This window comes from Mchenga conophoros, linkage group LG18 (genome assembly GCF_057382185.1).
Source record: "Mchenga conophoros isolate Kocher_MC1m ecotype Shallow Benthic linkage group LG18, M_conophoros_male_GT1.1, whole genome shotgun sequence".
Lineage (NCBI taxonomy): Eukaryota > Metazoa > Chordata > Actinopteri > Cichliformes > Cichlidae > Mchenga > Mchenga conophoros.
The window spans coordinates 27,834,175-27,855,871 of record NC_140543.1 but is presented as its reverse complement, the minus strand read 5'-3'; the positions used below and the strand labels follow the sequence as shown (position 1 = coordinate 27,855,871).

Genomic DNA, 21,697 nt, shown 5'->3' with positions numbered 1-21,697 from the left:
ATGTGCCCACCATTAGAAGCATGCCTATGGAAAAAGTGCGCCGGCACACAGTGCAGTACGCTTTATAGGTGTTATCGTGCACTTTTCCAGCCAGGTGTTTTCCTTTTCCCATTCCTCCCTGTACTTTTGCAGCCTTTTTTTTTCTTTCTCTGAGTGATCAAACATTGCTGCTCTAATGCTGGGCTTACACTGTGCGATTTTTGGCCCATTTTGAGCCGATTTTTGAGTCGTGCGACCGATTTGGCGATCGGCCCGATTTTGGCCTTCATCGTGCATCGTGTAGTATACGTGGGGTAACGAGAAGCGATTAACACCTCACGACCAGCTCCCGATCATCAATCGCTGGTGAGGGTGTCACCGCAGCTGCTCACACTGCTCACGCGCAAACACGTAAACGTCTGTGAAAAAGACGGAGCAGCAAGGCTGTGCAGCGTGTGATCTGGACACAAGCGATGGAGGCACAACTTGTAGAACTTTGGAAAGCTCATCCGAGTCTTTTCGATGTGGCATCACAAAATTATCACGACCACAACAACCGTGAAAATAGTTGAATTTACATTGCTGCTCAATCACAGCTGCCTGATCAATGTTTTTCATTAGCAATTTAGCAAAGTTGATGGTGGTGGTGTGTCTGTGTGAGTGAAAGACGGAGAGAGAGAGCGAGCAAGCGACAGATTTTCTGTTATAACCAGTGTTGGGACTAACGCGTTATTAAGTAACGCGTTACAGTAACTACGTTATTATTGTGGTAACGAGCACGGTAACTAGTTATTATGCTAAAATCAGGAACGCGTTACTCGTTACTGGGATTTAGATAGGGTCGTTACTCGTTACTTCGTGTGGTGGCTATCGCGGAGCTTCCACAGATTCAGTAACATTAGCAAGTGGTGGAGGCCCGCAGGTGGATGAAGAAAAGGGGACGCAGAAGGAAAAGAGACCCGAGGCGGCCGCCGGTCGAAGTGTGAACTGAACTTCAGGTAAGAAGTTATGACCTGCAGTCTCTCTGGGTCAGATATAAACCAACTTTAGTTGGAGTTTATTTTCGTTATTCTGACTTTTTCCGTACTGCGTGCTAGCTAGCGTGACGGAGTTTCTATACAGCTGGGTGGGTGCTATGAAGCTAATGATGTTGAACTTTATTTTGTTCATAAGTTATTAGAGTTGCCAACCGTCCCGTCTGGTATTCAGAGAAAATATTACGCGTTTCTTATTGAGGTGAAAAGGAACAGTTTGTCCCGTAATTCAGCTACAATGAAAAAGGCACAAAGCTGGAGTTATTCTGTGTTTACGCCGCACAGCTGCCTCTTCTTCTCTCACCCTCCCTCTCCCGTTTCTACTTCAATCATGAAAACTGATCAATGATCAGCTGATCGGCTCTCTTGTTTGTTTATCGCCCACTTTGTGCCAGAAAGAGGAAACCAGCGGATGTGGCGCTAAACAACAGCAGCACGTTTAAGCTTGATCAGCTGTTGTTAGAATTTATTTAATATTAATTTCTAGTATCAGCTGATGTTTGCTGGAGCCACAGCTGCAAAAAAGCTGCTGGTCATGATATGGTTTGGTTATCTGGTGAGAGGGAAACATGAAGATGAAACCAGGAGATGTCCTTACTGAATCATCAGAGCTGAACAGGTGATGGAGAAACAGGTTTACCTTTTAGGTGACATGAATGAGTTGAAGGGAAGTTATGAACTGTTTCTGAGAGACAAATAACACCAGGATCCTTTTTTAGGTAGCTGACAGCTGGTAACTGTGCAGGGGCGGGTCTCAAAGTGTTGCCAGGGGGGCAGGTAGGGCATTAAAAGGGAGAGGGGGGCACAAAGAAATACTTTTCTTTCTTATTCTCATTTAAAGTGTCTCGCTTTTAAAAAATAATTATCTGAATCTTACAACAAACGATTGATAGATTGATGCATATATACCATCAAAACAGTGTACATCACTGTCACAACAGCGTTTGTTTTCATTCAAAGGCTTTATGATTTTTCCTATAATGGTGGGATTGTCTCTAGTCAAAATGCCCGGGACGATTTTCTGTCCCAGTCCAGCCATGTATGCAGCTCATCTGCAGTCTGGTGTTACCTACATCTTCCTATTCAGAAGACAGAATTTCTGAGTTCTGAGTACAATCGAAAGCACCACGACTGCAGTTTTTGTGTTGGATGTAAAAGGCGCACATGACTCTGTGACGTAGGCTAGAATCATGGCAGCAGTCAATGACGGTCCAGGCGTGGGATTTCTCTCTTGGAAATATGCATTATACATTATACATTATATTTTCCTTTCTATTGGTAGGTGGCACAGTGCACTTGTGGCAAGTAAGCAAGCTAGAAGACTGGCAAAGTTATGGAAGAAACACATTAACAAGAGAATTCTGAGTAAAACCAAAGTTACTTTCCCTAGTAACTAGTTACTTTGAAAGTAACGAGTAACTTGAAGTAACTGAGTTACTTTTGAGAGAAGTAACTAGTAATCTAACTAAGTTACTATTTTAAAGTAACTTACCCAACACTGGTTATAACCTTCATTTTATGGAGGCACAGTGTGCGCACTCAGGTCGCATCAGAGCATCGGGCCGTATAGTGTGAGACCCTGCATCGTGACCTATGAACTTCTAACCCCTGCGAGTCAATCGTGCAGTTTGAGCAGGAGCTGAATAACGTGACTGAAAAAATCGCACAGTGTCTGCCCAGCTTTAGGTGTACTGTCATCCGAGACTTGCACCGCAGTGTCGGCGTTTGTTTCCCTGTTGGCCATGCTTCTTTTTGTGGTCATCTGTTGTCTTCCGGTATTTTCTCCGCAAGTGACTTTTCCTCGACCAATGAGATAAGCGGTAATCTGAATTGTCATACTCGAATTGTCATAAGTGTGCTGTCAGCTCATTGGTCACAAAGCAGGAGAGGGGCTGGGAATTATGTTTTCAAACAAAGCGTTAATTCCATTAACATTTATAGACTACTTTTGATTCTCACTGTATTACGGAACAAAGTGCGTCCCTTATTAGCTCAATACGGGACGTGTACTTTTGTTTCTAAATATGGGACAATTCCGTTTTTTAAGGGACCGTTGGCAACCGTATACAACATACAATATTATATATAGATAAAGACAAGAACTAACAGACTTAAAAACTCCTTTGTCCCACACGCCATCAGACTGTTTAACTCCTCTCTGGAGGGGAGAGGGAGGGGAAACAGGAGGACAAAGGAGGGGGGAACAACTAAGCTGTAGTGCCTCTTCACCTCACTGTGCAATACCTTTTGTGCAATACTTTTGTAAATAGTCAACAGTGCAATAGACTCAATACTTGAAATGTGCAATTCACTTGTATTTTTATTTTTATTCCTATTTATTCTATTTATCCCCTTCGTATATTTTATTTATATTGTCTCTGTATTTATATATATGTGTGTGTGTGTGTGTGTGTGTATATATATATATATATATATATATATATATATATAATATTCTGTAACTCTGTAACTTCTGTCGGTGCTGTGCTTTTTTGGAAATCGAATTTCCCAGAGGAACCCACCCGAGGGATTAATAAAGTTCTATCTAATCTAATCTAATCTAGATGAAGCTAGCGAGCTAACTCCCTGCTAACTTCTAACGCTGTTAAATTTCATAAATTCAGTTTTCATGGATGCCTGGATGTTAAACCTAATTGTTACACCTGGTAAAGCAGCCACACTGATCATTTTATTACAGATGAAAGAATTTAGACAGTTTTTAACTCTCAGTGATGCCGCAGTGATTGTGTGACTTAGGGACATCAGACTTAAAGGCCGGATGCAGGCACAGGAAGAACGTGTCAGCTCCACACAGAAAGGCCCCAGCTGGCACATCTGAACCCAGGACCTCCTTGCTGCACCACTGACTTGATAACTTTGCAGATAATTTTTCTAGAAGTTAATAAACAATCTTATTGTATAACTTTAGCTGGAACTAGTGAATTTGGATCTTTTATTGCCTAAAAGCGTTGCTGATGTTTGCTGATCAGATAATCTATTCTCTAACTAATCATTTCAGCTTCAGGGGAAAAATAGATTCATACTTGCATCTGTTTTTATTATTGCAGTGTGTGTGTGTGTTTTGTTATGGTTCTGACATCGAAAATACCAGAGAGAATTTATGATTTTACGCCCACTTGCTTTTGGATTCAAGAAGCAAACAGAGCTGAGTCGGCTGAGCGATCATCTTCATCCTCCTCCATCCTATTGTTTTATGTTCACGTAATTTCCTCCACCAGCTCCTCGCTCTTAGTCATGCAACTCCTTCCTGTGATAATCCTGTTGATTACAACCAGAGGAAAGTGATTTTTCTTTTTTGTTCTAAACTAATCTCCACCTGTCTCTGTCTGTTCTTTTTCCTCCAGTGCACTCCCATTGTTGGCCATGGATTTGTGTTGGACAAGTACAAGTGCCAGTGCAGGAGAGGATTTTACCATCCGAGCCGAGTGGCGCTCAATGGCTTTAAAAGTAGGTTACAAAGCTCTCTGTAATAATAATAAAAAAATGCATATTGCAGTGAGCTGTCAGATCAAAACTTTGAGTCTTGCAAAAGCAAGCTTCTGGGAATTATGGAAAAAAGAGGAAAACAACCACCTTTTTTGAGCTGACAGTCACACATTTTGTTTGAAATTCTTGTTACAGCTTTGAAGGGGTATCCTGGGGTTTGTGAGGTTATGAAACCTCAAGCTCCAGTCAAGGGAGTTTGACTGCTCTTATGTTGAAATGTCTACTACGTTTCTATTCTGAGCTCCAGTGGGAGCCACAGGTGGCATTCGAATCACAGACCTGTTGGATTGTGTGACGGCTGCGTAGATGTAGAACACAAGGTGGAATAAATTAGAATAAATGTTTAGTTACATTTTATTTGACCATTTGCCAGACGGTTACTGTTGCTATGCCTGTCAGGTTTTTTGTTCTTAAAGGGCGTACGGTGGCAGTGTCACAGTGTGGAGTAGAGAGGACCTAATGCAAGACTCTGCACACTGAGGCAAGCCTTTGTGGCCGATGAAAAGTGCCATATGAAACATGAACATGCAACCAAAACCAGAAACCAAGGTGCAAAAATAGGAGGAAACCTAACAGATGTTTTCACAAAGAACAAAACTTTATTAAGTACAACTGTTCAACTGCTCCTTCACAAATATTTAATCAACTGACCAGAGCAACTCAATGCATTTAGGCATGTAGACACAATCAAGACGAGCTGGTTAAAGTAGCATTTCACAAACTGCTGATCTACTGGGATTTTCCTGCATAGTTGTCTCTAGGAAAAGTATCATAAATAACCACCTCTTACAACAGTGCATGCAGAAGAGCATCTCTAAATGCACAGCACATTCAAACCTTGAAGCACATGCAGAAGAAGACCACACCAGATGCCACAAATACGAATTCAAACAGGATCGCCAAAATGGGAGACTGGAAAATTATTGTCTGGCTTCATGATTCTCAGTTACTGATGCAACTTGGTTGGAATTTTGAGTAAACGACGTGAAACCAGTGATCCATTTTGCCCTGTATCTATCCATGGTTCAAGCTGCTGCTGGTGGTGTAATTGTGTGCAGGGATGTTTATCAGCACGCTTTTGGCCCCTTAATAGCAACTGAGCATTATTTAAACACCACCTGAGCATTGTTGCTGACCACATAGATCCCTTTATGAACACAGTGTCCCCATCTGCACAAATCGCAAAGCTCCGATGATCTTAAACTGACTTTTTGAACAGGGCAGTGAGTTCACTGCACTCAAATGACAGATCTTAATCTAGTAGAGCACCTCTGGGGTGTGGTGTCAATCTGACGTAAATCTGCAGCAACTGTGTGACGCTATCATGTCAATATGGACCCAGATCTTTGAGTGATGTTTTCAGCTCCTTGTTGAATCTGTGCCACAAAGAATTAGGAAAGTTCTGAAGTCAAAAGGGATCCAATCAGGTGCTAGCAGGTTTGACCTAATAAAGTGACAAGTGAGTATACACAGAGGTCTGATTAGGCAATAGACATAAAATGGGAAAGCCACAGGTGTGCATAATCACCACAGGTGAACGTAATCAAGGCAATCAGACAGACAGGAAACATCTAACCTAGACATGGGAAAAAAAACCTTCATAGTAAAACAGCAAATAAGAGAACTAATACAGATGTAAATACTAACTCTTAATGAGACGTCAAACTAGGGAACAAACAGGAACCAAGGCAGAAACAGAGAAGGGAAATCCAACGAAAACACAAATCAAACTTTAAACTCTAACAGCAAAACAGAAACCCAAGCTTGAGACAGAAACTCAAATTCAGAGCAAACCCTGGCAGTTTGACAGTTTAGCTCCTCTGAAACAGCATCTTTGACCTCAGATGGCCGTAAATGAAATAAGAAAGCTGTATAAGCATATTACAGGGAACATATTTATTTTGTTTTCTATTGATTCTAAGCTCAAAATAATCATATATCATATACTGAGCCTTAGTTTATCCTGTGTCTGAAACTATTTGTTTCAGCTCGCTTCAATCACGCTTTCTTTGAATCAGCTGCCCTTTTTAAAACAAAAGGTTTGAACAGCAGGAGGGGTGGGCTACTGTGTTGTGTGCCTGAGATGATCACTTTAAAGATATCCAATCTCACTGACATGATACAGAGCCAAGATTAGAGCGCTTAGAACAGTCTGAAGTCTGAGCTTCTGGCTGTGATCACATTATTTGGCATTTTGGTCATGTTTAATATGTGCATCCATCATTGTTACAGAATGACAGAAAATAAGGAAAAGCATGACGTCTGTTTTATGTAGCTGAAAGCACATAGCTAACAGTTACCTACCTGATATGATGCTGAAAGATTATGACCGGTGCTTGTGGACCAGGAAAAAAGGGTCTCACCAGTTGCTCATGCAGTCACTCAGCACATCCAGACTTCTAATAATAGAGATTCAGAGACAGTAAAATTATAAAAAACTGTCTTGTAAATTTCAATAAAGATGCTTAAAATAAAAAGTTTGCTAAAAACACATTTGTCTTTTACCTGATAGCGATGCCAATATTTCTTCTTTTTTAGTGTGCTCTTGTTGCTTCTTGTTGAAAACATTCAACATTTAACAAACTAAAGATGCATTTAAAAGGATGCTTGCAAATAAGAGTTGAGATATAATGAGAAAGGAGTTTTGTTAATGTAACACTGTCCAGCTCTGCTTTGGGTGGAATTTGTAATGTGCTGGGTTCAATAAATAGGAGGAGAGAGCTGCGATAATTCAATAACCCCCAAAATCTGAGATTAACAAAAGATTATGTAACACCCGATGAAGGCAAATGAGACCTCAAAAGCACAACTTATGAGCAAAAATCAGTCTTTACAAGTTTCACTGCACAAATTCCCAGTCCAAGCAATCAGACGTCAGAGTATGTTAGGAGCAGGCAAGCAAGGGTCAGCCTAGAAAACCAGCAAATTTTAGGTTTTACAGAGAGAATGAGCAAAAGGCAGAGAATGAATTCCCTGCAACAATCTACAAAGGAAAACTGGCATAGAGGAAAAGTAACATATGGAGCAAATACGAAAAGGTGAAAACAAGGTCCAGGTAACACAGTTCAGGGAACAACATATTGTAGGTAAAACACACAAAGGCAGGAAGACTGAAAAACAAGAGAGACGAGTTTCTCAAAGTAAAAGACAAAACAAGTGAATAAAAACACAGAAAAAGGGGGAAAGAGAAGGGGAAGATTTGATAGATGAATTATTTTATTTTATTCTAATGCAATCACAAAGATTAACACATATATACTAGGGGTGCAACGATATTCGTATCGATATTGAACCGTTCGATACAGTGCTTTTGGTTCGGTACGCATATGTATCGAACAATACAACATTTGTAATTTATTTTATCAACTTTCCTTCTGACGATGCTGTCTGTGTGGAGCGCTCAGTGAATCTGCGTTCGACTACTCCGCCTAGGCTGCACTGTCGAGCGCAGATCCACTGAGCGCTCCACACAGACAGCATAGTCAGAAGGAAGAGCGCAGGGCACCTCCCCCACCCTCATTCAGATCTGGCGTTTGGAATTATTTTGGTTTTCATGTGACGTATGACCCTGAAGGTAAGCGAGTCATGGACTAAAGTAAAACAGTATGTTGGATGTGCCATGCAATGCTCAATTACATTGGTGTGAACTAGTGTGTTAGCGCAGTTAGCTCGTTAACGTGTTGGCCGTCTAGCCCCATGCACGGGGCGATCGGCGGTAGCTCGTTAACGGAGATTTGCCGTGTTGTGGCGTTAAGGTCATTTCAACGAGATTAACCTGAAAGCACTAGTGGGAACACAACGAATATGACTGCACATTTACGCCGACATCATCCTAGTGCAAAGACAAAAACAACAAGCATGCTACTAACTTTAGCCGAGTCATTTAGACAGCTGTTAGCACATGATTCTCCTTATGCTGCTGAGAATATAGCCCAGAAGAAGCGGATAGTATAGCTTTTATTTTGGAAAGAGACATTTCTCTGTAATAAACTCTCTTTTCCAAAGATGAGTGATTCCTCAATCAGATACAGGGCTTGCAATATCGCTAGCCCGACGTCCCGGAGCTAGCGATTTTTTCAGTCGGGGTACCAAAATCTATCTCTTCCCTGCCCGTCGGGCTATTGTAGGAAGGAAAAATATATGTCAATGCTTTTGCATTCTTTCAGAAATGTAGCTGGGTAATTATGTCATTGGCATCGGTGAGCCACTGTCAATATGTGACATATTGAAATCGCGTTTGAATTTGCGCTTGTTTTTTTGCTTTCACTTTGCAATCGTGCGAACTGTGTATAGAGAGCGACAGCACTGATCTGTGAGTGATGATAATTTGCGCACCAATTCCTCTGACATCGTCTTATTAATCGTTAGCTTATATGCAAACATGACAAGTGAAATCTCCCGCAGCAAGCTTAAACATGTGAGAGGTTGATCGCGCAGAGAATCGCTGAGCTTATGTGAGTGCGTGTGTAAAAGCAGCAGGATATATATTTTAGTTCTGCTGAGCCAAATAAGACAGGTCAGGGTGAAGAAGTGACAGCCAAAGAAAAGCTTACCACAAAACGGAGAAGTTATGACAAATCAGACTATAAGGCAAAAAGAAAGTGCAGCTTTATGGTTTCATGGACAAAAGAATTTCTGTGGCTGCAATATGATGAGCTAAATAACCAGGGCTGCACATAAGTGGTCCGCAGGTGCGCATTCGCTGTCAAAATAAAAAACACGCACAAGGGTTAGGGTTAAATTTAAAAACTGTACTTTTGAGTTAAAATATATATTTATAATTTTAATAAATGACAAATTAAAAAGGCATGAACATTTTTTTTGTATCGAAAAAATATCGAACCGTGACACCAAAGGATCGAACCGAACCGAACCGTGAATTTTGTGTATCGTTGCACCCCTAATATATACATATTAGGACTGTAACAATGTGCATGCAATAAGAACAAAAATAAGGAGCACCAAAAATGTCATCATAAAGCTCAACTCGTAATGGAAGCATTACACAGCGAAAGACAGCAAGAAGCACTAGTTAGCCAGGTAAGTTTCCAGCCTCAGAGCACATAAACACACTGTTTCATTTACTTCATTCCTTTTAAGTCTAGTGTCTGGTTTTCCAACTAATCAGGACACAGGACACAACCTTCTGCATTCCTTGCACACTAAAGTATATCTCCTAACAGAACACTATGCACATTTCTGAGATATATGAGGAAATCTTAAGCTTTATGGGGCGTTTGCTACGCTGCATATGGACAATTGACGTTCAGGAGAGCAGTTTAGAGAACAGTAAGCTGTTATTGCCTGTCCTACAGCTCTGGCAATCGATCTTATTTTCCCAATATTCCTTATTTTTCATTCAGGTGCGAGAAACAAGAAAAGAAAAACTAAATTTGCACACCCTCTTGGCCTTGGATCATTTCTCTGCTGATGTTCTGCTTTTCAGACTTGCACTTTTCAACTATATCGTTAACTTTAGCCCCCCCGATCGTGCTTTGGGTTTGAATGTCGGTTTTCTTGACTGAAAGCGCTGCAGTGTCCTCGGACAGAAAGCCTGGCCCTGATGAGCAATATAATCATTCAACTGCGGTGGTTCTCATCCCCGACTCCAACAATGTAGCACCCCAGGGGGGTTGATATGCTAAGCTGGAGCTTTATTATAATGCAGTGTGATGAAGGATGTAGTCAAAATGCTCAGTCTGTGAAGAGACTCATCTTCCAAACCCCATGCAGATCACCTCTTTAAAAATCGCTGTGACTCAGATTGCATTGCAGTTGCAACCCTGATTTCCACTCGTGGAACATCAGTCTTAGTCTTTGTGCAGCTACACACAAAGAGACCCAAAGCAAGAAATTTGAGTATACAATTTATGCACTACAAATGCAAATGCCTAAAGCGTGCAGTGAGCTTTGCAGCAGCCTCAATGAACTGAAGAAGCTGTGCAAGTACAGTTTTGCAAAATTAATAAATAAATAAATAAAATTACAAAAATCAAACAACGTTAGGGAAAAAAACCAACAGTTGTGAAGAATGTACAAACTGAAAAGCACTTTTTACTTGCAGTAGTTTAAGTGGTTTGGAAGGACCGCCTGTGCTCAAACTGAGAGCCGTGGTATCACTGTGAACATCTGGCCCCTGTGACAGATGTGTGAAAAATGAACCAAGCTTTCTTCTGTCTGCCTTCAAGCCACTGTGAGAATGATTCGATCTTCAAATCAAACAAAAGACAATGCAAACACAAATTTATGATACAAAAATTTTAGATAACACGCACACACTAGTGCTGCCACAAACCATTATTTTGATAGTCGACTAGTCACCGATTATTTTTGCAATTAGTCGACTAATCAGATCATGCACCCATTGGACGTAAAACCTACAGCTTATTGCACCAGCATGCATTTGCTTTCATATAACAATCATTAGCTTACAGCTTGAAGTGTTTAAGGTATGTGCTAGCTGATTGCAGATTGTCTCGGTGGAGTTTAATAAAATTAGCCGTCTGCTCTTTGCTCCTAAAATATAACAGGACACTGGAGTAAATTCTCTACCATCACACTTGTGTTTAATCAGTTTTCTGTTTGACGTTTATTCAGCTGTGTAAAAACTATAACTATATAAGTTATACAAGTGACTTATATATCATGTTTAACCTGAGTAGCGAAAGAATGCGGGAGGTTTGACAACGATGTGCCGGGAGTTCGCTGTTCTCGCCGGCTCCAGTGAGCCTTGACCTCTTGGTCAGCTATCGAGCTAGCAGGGTAACAGACGTCTCTGAAAACGTCAGAGCATTTTTGCGAATATGTGATGTCTTGATAAACCGAGCAGATATTTAAAGTTTACACAGCTGTATTCTCGCCTTAAAATTAAAAGTTTATATTGTGACCCAGAAAGAGTAATATTAAAACTAAGTAGCTGCCGCAATTGTTGGAAACTGGAATTGGCTGAATTCTGCGATAGATTGGGCCACGAAGGATACACCCGACCCATCCTTTAAATCTGGGGAAAAGGAGGACACATTTGTCGGCCGCATTTGGAGGAGCCTTCAAATTTGGACAGCCTTCGTCGTGTCGCTGTAACGTAATCAGCCTACAAATGCAGCCTCCGAATTTGGACACAGCTACTATAGCAGAGACTGCTTCTTCTTCTTCAGCATTTAACGGCAGCTGGCATCCTTGTAGATGCATTGCTGCCATCTTCTGTTTCAGTCCATTATTACACTCTTAAATTCTGCTACTTATTCCTGCGTCTTTCAGGACCTTACACAGCTTCAAACAACGAGTTTGACTATTAAATTAGTCGTTGATGATTTTGATAGTGTAATCATGGCAGCCGTAACACACACACAAACACAGATGTAGATGATGCTAATTTCCGTTGTTACTCAGGAATGAGTGTAAGAACAGCTTAGATTGGAGGGTTCAAGGGAAAAGACTGAGACTGAGCTGTGCGGCGGAAAGATGCCCGGTGTGTCGGGAAAATGATGCTGCTGGGAGAGAGGAAATAGGATGTGGTGAAGGAGGACATGCACACAAAATGTGGTGTGGCAGAGAAGGATGCACGGGACGGAAGGAGATGAAAACACATGATCTACTTGGCTAACCTCTAACTTGAGCATCTGAAAGAAGAAAAAATAGTTCACCATAATCTGAGTAATAGCTTGCAATAAGTACCCACTTTAAAACCTTTGCATTTGATGTACTTATGTATTATTTTTAATTGGATTTTTCAAAACTAATTTGTATTTTGTCTATTATTACAATTGAAGCAGAATGGGTATTACAGAAATAGAACAAAGACTGCACTTGTGCCAGCACAAGGTAATATGCTGTTTCTCTGTATAGCCCCTGGGATACAGAGGAGAGAGGCTGGTGGCTGTATTGTATTAATTTCAGCATTCATCTGATTTTGGTTATTAGGGCTTTGTTGAAGGATCTAACTACATACTTCATCTTTGAGCTGTTTATATTCTCATCTTTCAAATAAAGCAGTAATAAAGTAATGTGAATACTTTAGACTAAATTGACTGTGCATGTGATCCTCAGGTTGAGATGTCACAGTTGTGCCATTTGGTTCAGTATGTAGACCAGAATAATGTGTGCGGTGTGAGCCACAGCTGGGCCAGAAGTTATTTGCTATTTGTTTAAACCAACACTGCCAAAAATCCCCAACGTGCTCTGGTTGTCGAATGTAAACCTGCCACACACACCTTATAACACTCGGAGAAATTCAGTCTTTACAGCAAGTCGGTCGAGGACATTTTTCTTCAGTAATGGAGTAAGCTCAGTAGTTTGACAACAACAACTCAACAAATGGGCTGTGGGCTAAAACAAGGTCCGGTTTGACTCAGCTTGACTCATGCGCCACAGTTGGTGCTTATTTATTGACATCTGGCATTTGAAAGTAGATGGAAATTGACAAGCTGAGGTTAGGGACTGTCAAAAGTACACGCAGCATGGGCCTCTGGAGTGTTTTTTAGACATCTTCTCATCTTTTTTTAAATATTAAAACATTTTTCCTATCTGGACTTAGTCTCTTTGTAAACACAATACTCTATTTCAACACTTTTAGACATTTCTTGCTTGTTTTTTTGACACTATTGATTTCCACCCAGACCTTTATTAACAGTCACGCTCTATTGGACTGAGATCTGCTGACTGTGGAGGCCATTTGTGTACAATGAACTCATTGTCATGTTCAAGAAACCAGTTTGAGGTCGTTTGCGCTTTGAGCCATGGTGCGCTATTCTGCTGGAAGCAGCCATCAGAACAGGGGTACACTGTGTTCATAAAGGGCTGGACATGGTCATCAACAATTGTCAGGTAGGTGCTGGTATTCAAATAACACAAAGTATGCAAAGAAATAAATCCCCTGCATCATTACTACACCAATGCCAGCCTGAAATACTGAGAAAGGGCAGAATGGATCCATTCTTTACTCTGATCCTTCCATCTGAATGCTGCAGCAGAATTGGGGACTTCTCAGACCAGGCAATGTTTTTCCAGTCTTTAATTGTCCAGTTTTGGTGAACCTCAGTTTCCTGTTCTCAGCTGACAGCATGTGTGGTCTTCTGCTGCTTTAGCCCATCTGCTTCAAGGTTCCAAGTGTTGTGCAGAGATGCTCTTCTGCATATCTTAGTGGCTCTGTAAACTCTAGAGATTGTTGTGTGGAAAAATCCCAGTAAATCAGCAGCTTCTGGGATCCTCAGTCCAGCCCTACAACCACATTCAAAGTCATTTAAATCACCTTTCTTCCCCATTCTGCTTCAGTTTGATGTAGCTCATTTTGACCATATCTGCAGGCATAAATTGTTGTTGAGTTTTTGCCATGTGAGTGGCTGATTAGGTATCTGCATTAATGGCCAGTTTAACAAATGTACATAATAGAGCGTATCTATGTATGAGGAGTTTAAAGGGCAGACATTGATGAGACAGTCTGTGCCAGTTGCAGCATGAATCACGCTCACATTCATTATGAATTTGCATAAGGATGCAAACACAGAAAATAACATCCTGTCATGGTGAACACTTATTGTGCGTATCTAAACACATATTAGCTGAAATTCAGCTTCTCTGTGATTCACAGCAAAAATACAGAGTCTCAGATCACAGTTACCACCATGCATTCTTTTCTCAGCCGAATGAAACCACTTCAGTGGCTACTTAAATTCACTTCTTGCTTAAAATTGTTTTTAACCACTATCAAAGAAATTTCAGCACATTCTCTTACAATCACGCTCTGCTGAAGCATTGTGCAACTGCGCCGCATTTGCATACCATATGAGCTCTGGGACCTACAGAGGAATTACATGCTTATCAAACATCATTTGCTCGAGGAGCTGCATGTCTGTGTGTTTGAAAAAAAATGAAGGATTTCAGCTACAGATTGACTGCAAATCCCATTGCAGCTGACATCCTGGAATTAAGAATTATATTTCTTGCATCATCTGTCGTGTCTTTACACGTAATTGATTAAATTTAGGTTTCAAAGGAACCAGTTCATGCTAAAAATGAACGTTCTCAACGGGAAAAAAAAAAAAAAAAATCATGGATAGAATTGATAAACCCCATCCAAATCCATGTGTGTCACATGCTGATATTACTACAATTACGCAAGACTGAGGAAGAGAGCAGTGACACAATATTGTATCTTCCTCGCCTTCATTATCCATCATTTGCTTAATTACAGGCTGCATTCTTGTAATTATCTCCCCAAGGCTTTTTGATTCATTGGCTTGATGCTTTCTTTGCCTTGAAATTGATTAACTGAGCATTTAATAAGGAGTCAGCCTGTGACAGCTAAATGCAAATTAATTGCAGTGCTAATCAGACCTGTGTCCCGAGATGTGATTAGATTTGAATTTGCAAAGGCTTTCTTTCTTTGAACTTGAACAACATAAGATAAGTGATAATGAAACAAATCTAAAGTGTATTCACATCTTCAGGTAAGGAGCAGGGCTCTCACAGAGACGAATCCTCCGACGTGTCCAGCAAGTGCCTGCCGTGCCGCGAGGGCTGTCCCTACTGCCGGGATGACACGCCCTGCCTGGTGCAGGAGGACGGTGCTCTGAGGCTCTCTGTGGCCTCCTTCCAGGGTCTCTGCATGATGCTGGACTTGGTCAGTATGGTGGTGGTCTACCACTTCAGGAGAAACAAGGTAAGGAGAATGCAAATTATCGGTTGCATGCTTTTCTAATGTGGATAGGGACATGCTTAACAGCTTATTCTACTACTTAGTTTAGACTTTGGAGGGAGTTTGGCATGTGTGGTGATGTCAGTAGAGCTTACGCCGGCCTGCACTCATAACCTCATTTTTTTTCAGTGCAAAGTTTAGAGAGAATTTGAAATAGTCAAAAACCTAGAAGCACTCTGAGAGAGGAAACCTCCACCAAGGCAGCTCTGTGGGCAGGATTTACATTTGAGGGAATCATTTTGTGTTTTGTATACATTCATTTTGCTTTCTTTGTTCTTTTTAAATGTAGTTTAGGACATTTGTAGCACAACAAAAACAAGTGCAAAGGCTTTGTTGAAACCCATTTTAATATATACTTGACATAATTGGCAGATTTTAAGTGTAAAAGTGAGGTTAGAGGTCAAATAAGACATGCTATTTGGATGCAAACTAAAAAAAGTGATATTTAGAATCCCCATATACCAGAATCATTTCCTAAATGCTGAAAATACAAAGAAAGGCAGCAGAATTTCAAGCAACGATTTAAAGATAAGATACATTTTATGAAGGTTTGAGCTTATTTGATCTTAAAGAAGAGGTTAAAGTAACATATTAGAATCCACATATATATTCCCTATAATCCTATGTGTTGTCAATAAAAACAACGGCAGTAATACACATAGTTTTTACTTTTTTAAAAAATAGCTCTGTAAATCACTTTGACCTATAGATCAGTCTATTGACCTTGAAGGAGAGGTCAGAGGTCACATGTGACAGGCTATTTTGCTCTATAAGGTACTTTCTTTATGTTAACAATACACACCACACTTATAAGAATCATAATGTGGAAGCTATAAAATTTTTGTCAGCTTTTGAAACTAAGGCACATTTTCATGACCTGACTCTACACCCGTATAAGTTTCATCAGAATTCATTCAAAAACTTTCAAGCTGTGGTACAAACATTAAAAATGACACGCACATACGCAAACACTACTAAAAGCATAACCTCCTTGGCGAAGAATACCCAAAGAATACCTGAAGATTGCAAGATTACATTATACTTTTTTTTTTCACCTAAAGACTAAAGGGACCACACTCGCACAAGGAAGATAATACTAAACTGTGTCATTAAACTGTCCCCGCCATGGAATGGCGACCTGTCCGGAGTGTACCTGGATATTTGGTCCACAATGACGCTATGCTGCATATGGTAATAAGTGGATGGATGCTGAAATTGTACGGCCTAACAGTTTTAGAGCTTATCCCAAACTACACACTGACAGTCTCCCCTACTCTTCAATTTTGGTATTTTTTGCCTAATTTGAAACAACCTCCATAGCGAAGATTAACTGGAAATGTCAGTGAAATGTCATGGAAAATTATTTTAAATTAAATAAAGACGAAGGTTTCAGGGATTAAATTCAAACTGAGTGATTATGACAAACTCACGAATGTTTTGAAAATAGGAACCGCTGTGTTACAGCTGATCATGCCTTCACAGTACTAAGCCATCAGAGTAGCAAAAGATCCTCCCTGGCCTCCCTGGCCGCATGCAGTTCAACGAATTACATGCCCAGATTAAAAGAGGACATTTGAGCTTTTTTCCTCAAATAATTTCAGTATGCAACGTAGAAACTGGAAAAAAAAATATTGCTTTATTTACGACATACAGCTGCTTCTTAAAGCATTGCAAATTCACACAAATTTCCATCGTATTCTATCAAGAATAAAGCCAAATAAAGACAGACCAGTTGATTTTATCTTATTTTATTTTAATTTTTATGTAATTTTTATTGTCTTATTACACTGACATCATTACCATCAACCGTACCCAGCCCTCCTTCATTTCAGTGTGACATTCTTGCAGTCTAGGATAATAATTAATATTTACAATCACTCCTCTGGCATTTAAATCTTTCCTGGTGATCTATTTATAGACAATCGTGTTGTTGCCTCAGAACTTCCCATATTTCTTCACTTCACAAGAGATGTCCCTGGAGGCCTTTGGATGAACATAAAAAAATCTTATATGTGGTAATGTGGTAATTAAATACAACCCAGAAAAGTTCTGTCGTCACTAAGAGACATATATTTTATATATTTGTGCGATGTATCATTTGCATTTTCGTGCAGTTGCATGCAAGTCGTGGCTGTTATGTCTGACTTGCAGCAGCAGAATCTGAAAGGTAAACTATGGTGGCCCCAAAGGACAAAGCAGATACAAGAGAGAAAATGAATGTGAAGAAAGGCTCACTGCAAATCCAGAACAAATATCAATACAAGCAGCAGCAACATTATAGGTACTTTTGCATGCCCGTCAGCAGCCTCAGCGTCTGATACCATCAGGCCAATTATTCTTTTTCAGTATCCTTCAGCAATCCATAAATAACCAAGCTCTCGCTGTCATTGATTCATGAGATTTTCTCTTTCTCTCTCCTTGTTAACAGAGCATTCGTACATCTGGTCTCATTCTGCTGGAAGCCATCTTGTTTGGTGCGCTACTTCTCTACTTCCCAGTAAGTGTCCATATTGATCTTGCATGCCACCCACCAGTTTACTGCTACTTCATTTTTTAAATATAAAAGTTCTCAGAAGTCTCAGGGAAACAAGTAGCTGGGTACGTCTGGGTATGCTTTGTCAGGAGAGAGACAGAGTGCGCTCAAACAAACTTGCAAACAAAAGCACGTGTTCATTATAATGACTAGTTTTAAGGTTTTATTTGATAAATAACTGATGGACCAGTGGGCTTGCATGAATTACCATGAGGCATGCATGCTTTTGTCTGCACATTGCAGGCACAAATTTGCACCAGAGCTTAAAGGCCACTCTTTAGAGCACCACAAACAGCCTCTTGTCACTGAGATGGAGAAGAAATAGTGATGGGCATTGGTAAAAGTCTCTCCTGACATTCATGGTGTTATAAAAGAAAACTAGAGAACAAACACAAACCGCACATATATCCAAACAGATGGAAATAGGTTTGAGATGTGATTTCACCATCTATGAAGCTCTTCTAATGCAGTTATTGGCCATAAAGTAGATATCAAAAGAGAGGTGTGATGGTCAAATCCTAAGCATTACAGGTTTAAAAAGAGGGAAGGAGTGGTCAAGGTCTGCTTTGGCTGAGAAAAAAAAACCTTTTCAAGAAAGAAAATCATTTTTCAGTGTCCAATATTTGTCATGTAGTGTGTGGATGTGGATCCCACACGCAGGTTTAGGCAGTCAAAGCTCGGTTTTATTGATAGTCCATGGAAATAATTCAAAAGAAGGTGAGTGCAAAAAGGTACAGGGAAGATGTGACGAGGCAAATAGCAAGGGAAACTAAGAATCACCAGAAAATATCAAAAACAGAACAAAACTGGAAAGTTCATAAACAAGGCGGGGGGTCAACAACCCAGGACTGGAATACTGGAGTAATGTGAAAATATCCCATTAAAAAAAAGCCCATTTCCTCAGTTGTAGCTAGATGTTGTAGTACTATAGTTAGGATCATTACAACAACAGAGAGCTGGACATCACAGTTGGTGCGTACTTATAGAATAAGTGCGTTCTCTTCCACGTGTGCCTTTGCCTGTCTGCGTCGGCTGTATGTGCCAGCCAGTACGTGTGCTCGGGTGACAGCGTGCGTTCTATATGTGTGTATTTACACTTTTGGACTCAGCCCACATTGCACCTGGAGTGCTGCGTCAGGAGCCCATCTTTAGAAGGGAGGCAGATGGAAAAAACCTGCGCGCCGTATAACACAGAGATCTGATGTAGCCAGGGAATTCACTCCTTTCAAATCCTCGCACAGACTGCCAACAGTGGAGCCACTGCTCTTCTCAAACACAAAGCCTGATGGCCGAAAAAAATCAGCCAGAAAGAAAGAAGTTCCAATCGCTCGGCTAAGTCCGGGGATAAAGATTTTGTTCTTATTCTAAAGTTACTGGAGTGTAACCGTATGCACGACATTTCCCCCAGAATGAAAAAAACAAAAACCTGAAGCTGTTTTTTGTTGCAGCAGACAAAGAGCTGCAGGTATTGCATCCTTATGTGACCACACCTTTCTTGCTTTTGCATTCATCCATCCACTCCAGTTTACCCCAAGGATAATCCAGTTCCAAAAATATCCCCCACCCGCAAAACACTCTGCCGTTCTGTCATCCTCACACACATGAAGGTCTGCTTTCCTCCACCTTACCTCCTTGTCCCCCACCCCCCTCCTCCCTTCATGTTTTCCTTTGATTACCTCCTCTGCATGTTCTCTCTCACCTCTGTGTCTGCCTCCCTTTCCCAGCCTTAACGTTTGTTGCTGTTGCCTATTTTTTTTTGCTGCCACCACAGACCTCTTCAGCTGCAGCTGCTCTGCTCTGGTGCTCAATGCATTTTTAAACAGTCCATCAAGTTCTAGCACAACTTGTTTTAAAAATACTTCTACTGATTAATTGATGGAGGACGCTTGGGAGGTTGGACGCAAACCAGGAGGGCCACCTTCTCTTCTAGGCAATATAAAAATATGGCTTTTTATCGCAGTCCCCAGTGACTTTGTAATCCACATGAGTGGTACTGCAGAAGGTTGTGACGCTGTCTGTCTGCCTGTATTGTGTGTGTGTGTGTGTGTGTGTGTGTGTAGGCAGAGTGATGGATGGATCATGAGTGTGTTTAGGTAGCTTCAAAGCCTCATATTTTCCTGTGGTCATGTGCATGGATTTGCCATTTGCATGTTTTTGTTTTGCACAGTATGTAGGTGGAAGGAGCAGCACATAAGAGCTACTTTTAGCTCTTATGTGCCGTTCAGATTTATTGTTTTGCTGTCATGTGAAGCAGAAAGCTGGAAGAAGTGATGAGGTGAAGATGCCAAGTAGGATGCAAATCCTGAAAACAGACTATACTGAGACTGAGGCAGGAGAGACAGATGGACATAAGGAGGAGAGACACTGAAACAGGAGGGAAAAATAACAACCTGTTGAGTAGTTAAGATGTTGTTCACGTTTGCTCCGTCTTTACTTCTGTCTGTTTCAATCCGTTCCAAAAACTAGTTTTTCTTTGTGTATTTTTCTGCTGTGTTACTGGCTCCAGCATTCTTATACTCTTAAACTTTGATTCTCAAGCGCTCAAAACCATTTTACTAACGTCGGCGCTGGAGAACGTGCTCAGATTTTATATGTTATGCTACATTTAAAAGTCATGCTTTCAAATTGTTAATATCACCATCAAAATACTGTGAAGCACGAAAAGGAACATTTTCACGGTACACTCATGAAAAACTAAGTGCACCCCATTATTGTGTAACCTATCGAACCACCTTTAGCAGTATTAACTTAAAGTAATCATCTTCGTCTCATCTCCTCTTCTTTACAACGTTGTTTCAGTTCGTTGAGGTTTGCAGGCATTTGTTTATCCAGCTCTTCCAAGATCCCACCACAGAATTTCAATTAGACTGAGGTCTGAACTTTGACACGATGATTCTTGTCTTTTTCAGCCATTCGGTTGCAGATTTGCTTTCGTACATCAATTTTAGCCAAGCTTTTGTTGTCACAAAGATGGCCTCGCATTTGAGTGAATAACACTTTGGTATACAGAGGATATCACTGCAAGATGATCCAGATCATAATCCCTCCACCACCGTGCTTAACTGTTGGAATGAGGTGTTTGTGGTGATATGCTGTTTGGTTCTCTCTAAATGCGACGTGCACTTCATCGTCAGACATCTGCACTTTCGTCTCCCGAGAATTTGCTGGGAAGATCGTGTCATTTTGTTAACACACATCTGAATGTGTCAGACCAGAAAACTGCCAAGATTTCTGCTTTTAGGCGTTCACACTTGCTGATGATCAGTTAAGCGAGTGCCTTTGATTAGCAGATTCTGGCTGTTACGTCCATTCTTATGGGTATACTTAGTTTTTACAGGACTGCATACAGTATACTTAAAGTGGAACTGAAGATTCCCAGTTAATTTTAGTTAGCGCTGGTAACTGTAGTTTCATACTTTATGTGTCAGAAATCTTGGGATGGCAAAAACACACTGCTATAGGAAGTCAGGCAACTGGCCTTTTTCCATCATTGAGCAGCTGTGAGTGATTTGAGTTGATGCTCCATGTGGCATTAGTCTGCTAACAGTAGGGTGCAGTAAAAGGAGCAAAAGGAGTTGGTTACCTTGCTGAGAAGCTGGGGAAGCTGCTGTTCTTCATAACAGCTCACTGTAGCTGTGTCTTCAAAATAAATTGCTCCATACAATATTTCAAACTGTCAAAAAAAGAAAGAAAAAATGACCAATGTCTTCTTTTTCAGGAACATTTTAATGAGCAGTGGCTGGTTAGTGCTAAGCTCACTGGGAACTTGTGGTTCGCCAGCTAAATGCTTCCACGGTGGAGGTGCAGTTGAAACTGATGGGTTTGCATTAGGATTAGGTTAATGCAAACCCATGCAGGACCGTTTCTGCAAATGTAACCATGGACACCAAGTCTGTATTTAAACAAATATATAAATCTGGCAACTGATTAATGTTTATTTTCAGCAATAGT

General features: G+C 40.7%; 1 protein-coding gene across 1 annotated transcript in view; it reads left to right on the top strand.

Moving 5' to 3' along the window:
- The window catches only part of gpr158b (G protein-coupled receptor 158b), an 87,948-nt gene that overhangs the window by 39,270 nt on the left and 26,981 nt on the right, over positions 1-21,697 (top strand). Inside the window, exons 4-6 of the mRNA XM_085254740.1 lie at positions 4,379-4,481; positions 14,966-15,177; positions 17,642-17,710. Coding sequence (XP_085110866.1) covers positions 4,379-4,481; positions 14,966-15,177; positions 17,642-17,710 — 384 coding nt within the window. The remainder of the gene's footprint in view (positions 1-4,378; positions 4,482-14,965; positions 15,178-17,641; positions 17,711-21,697) is intronic.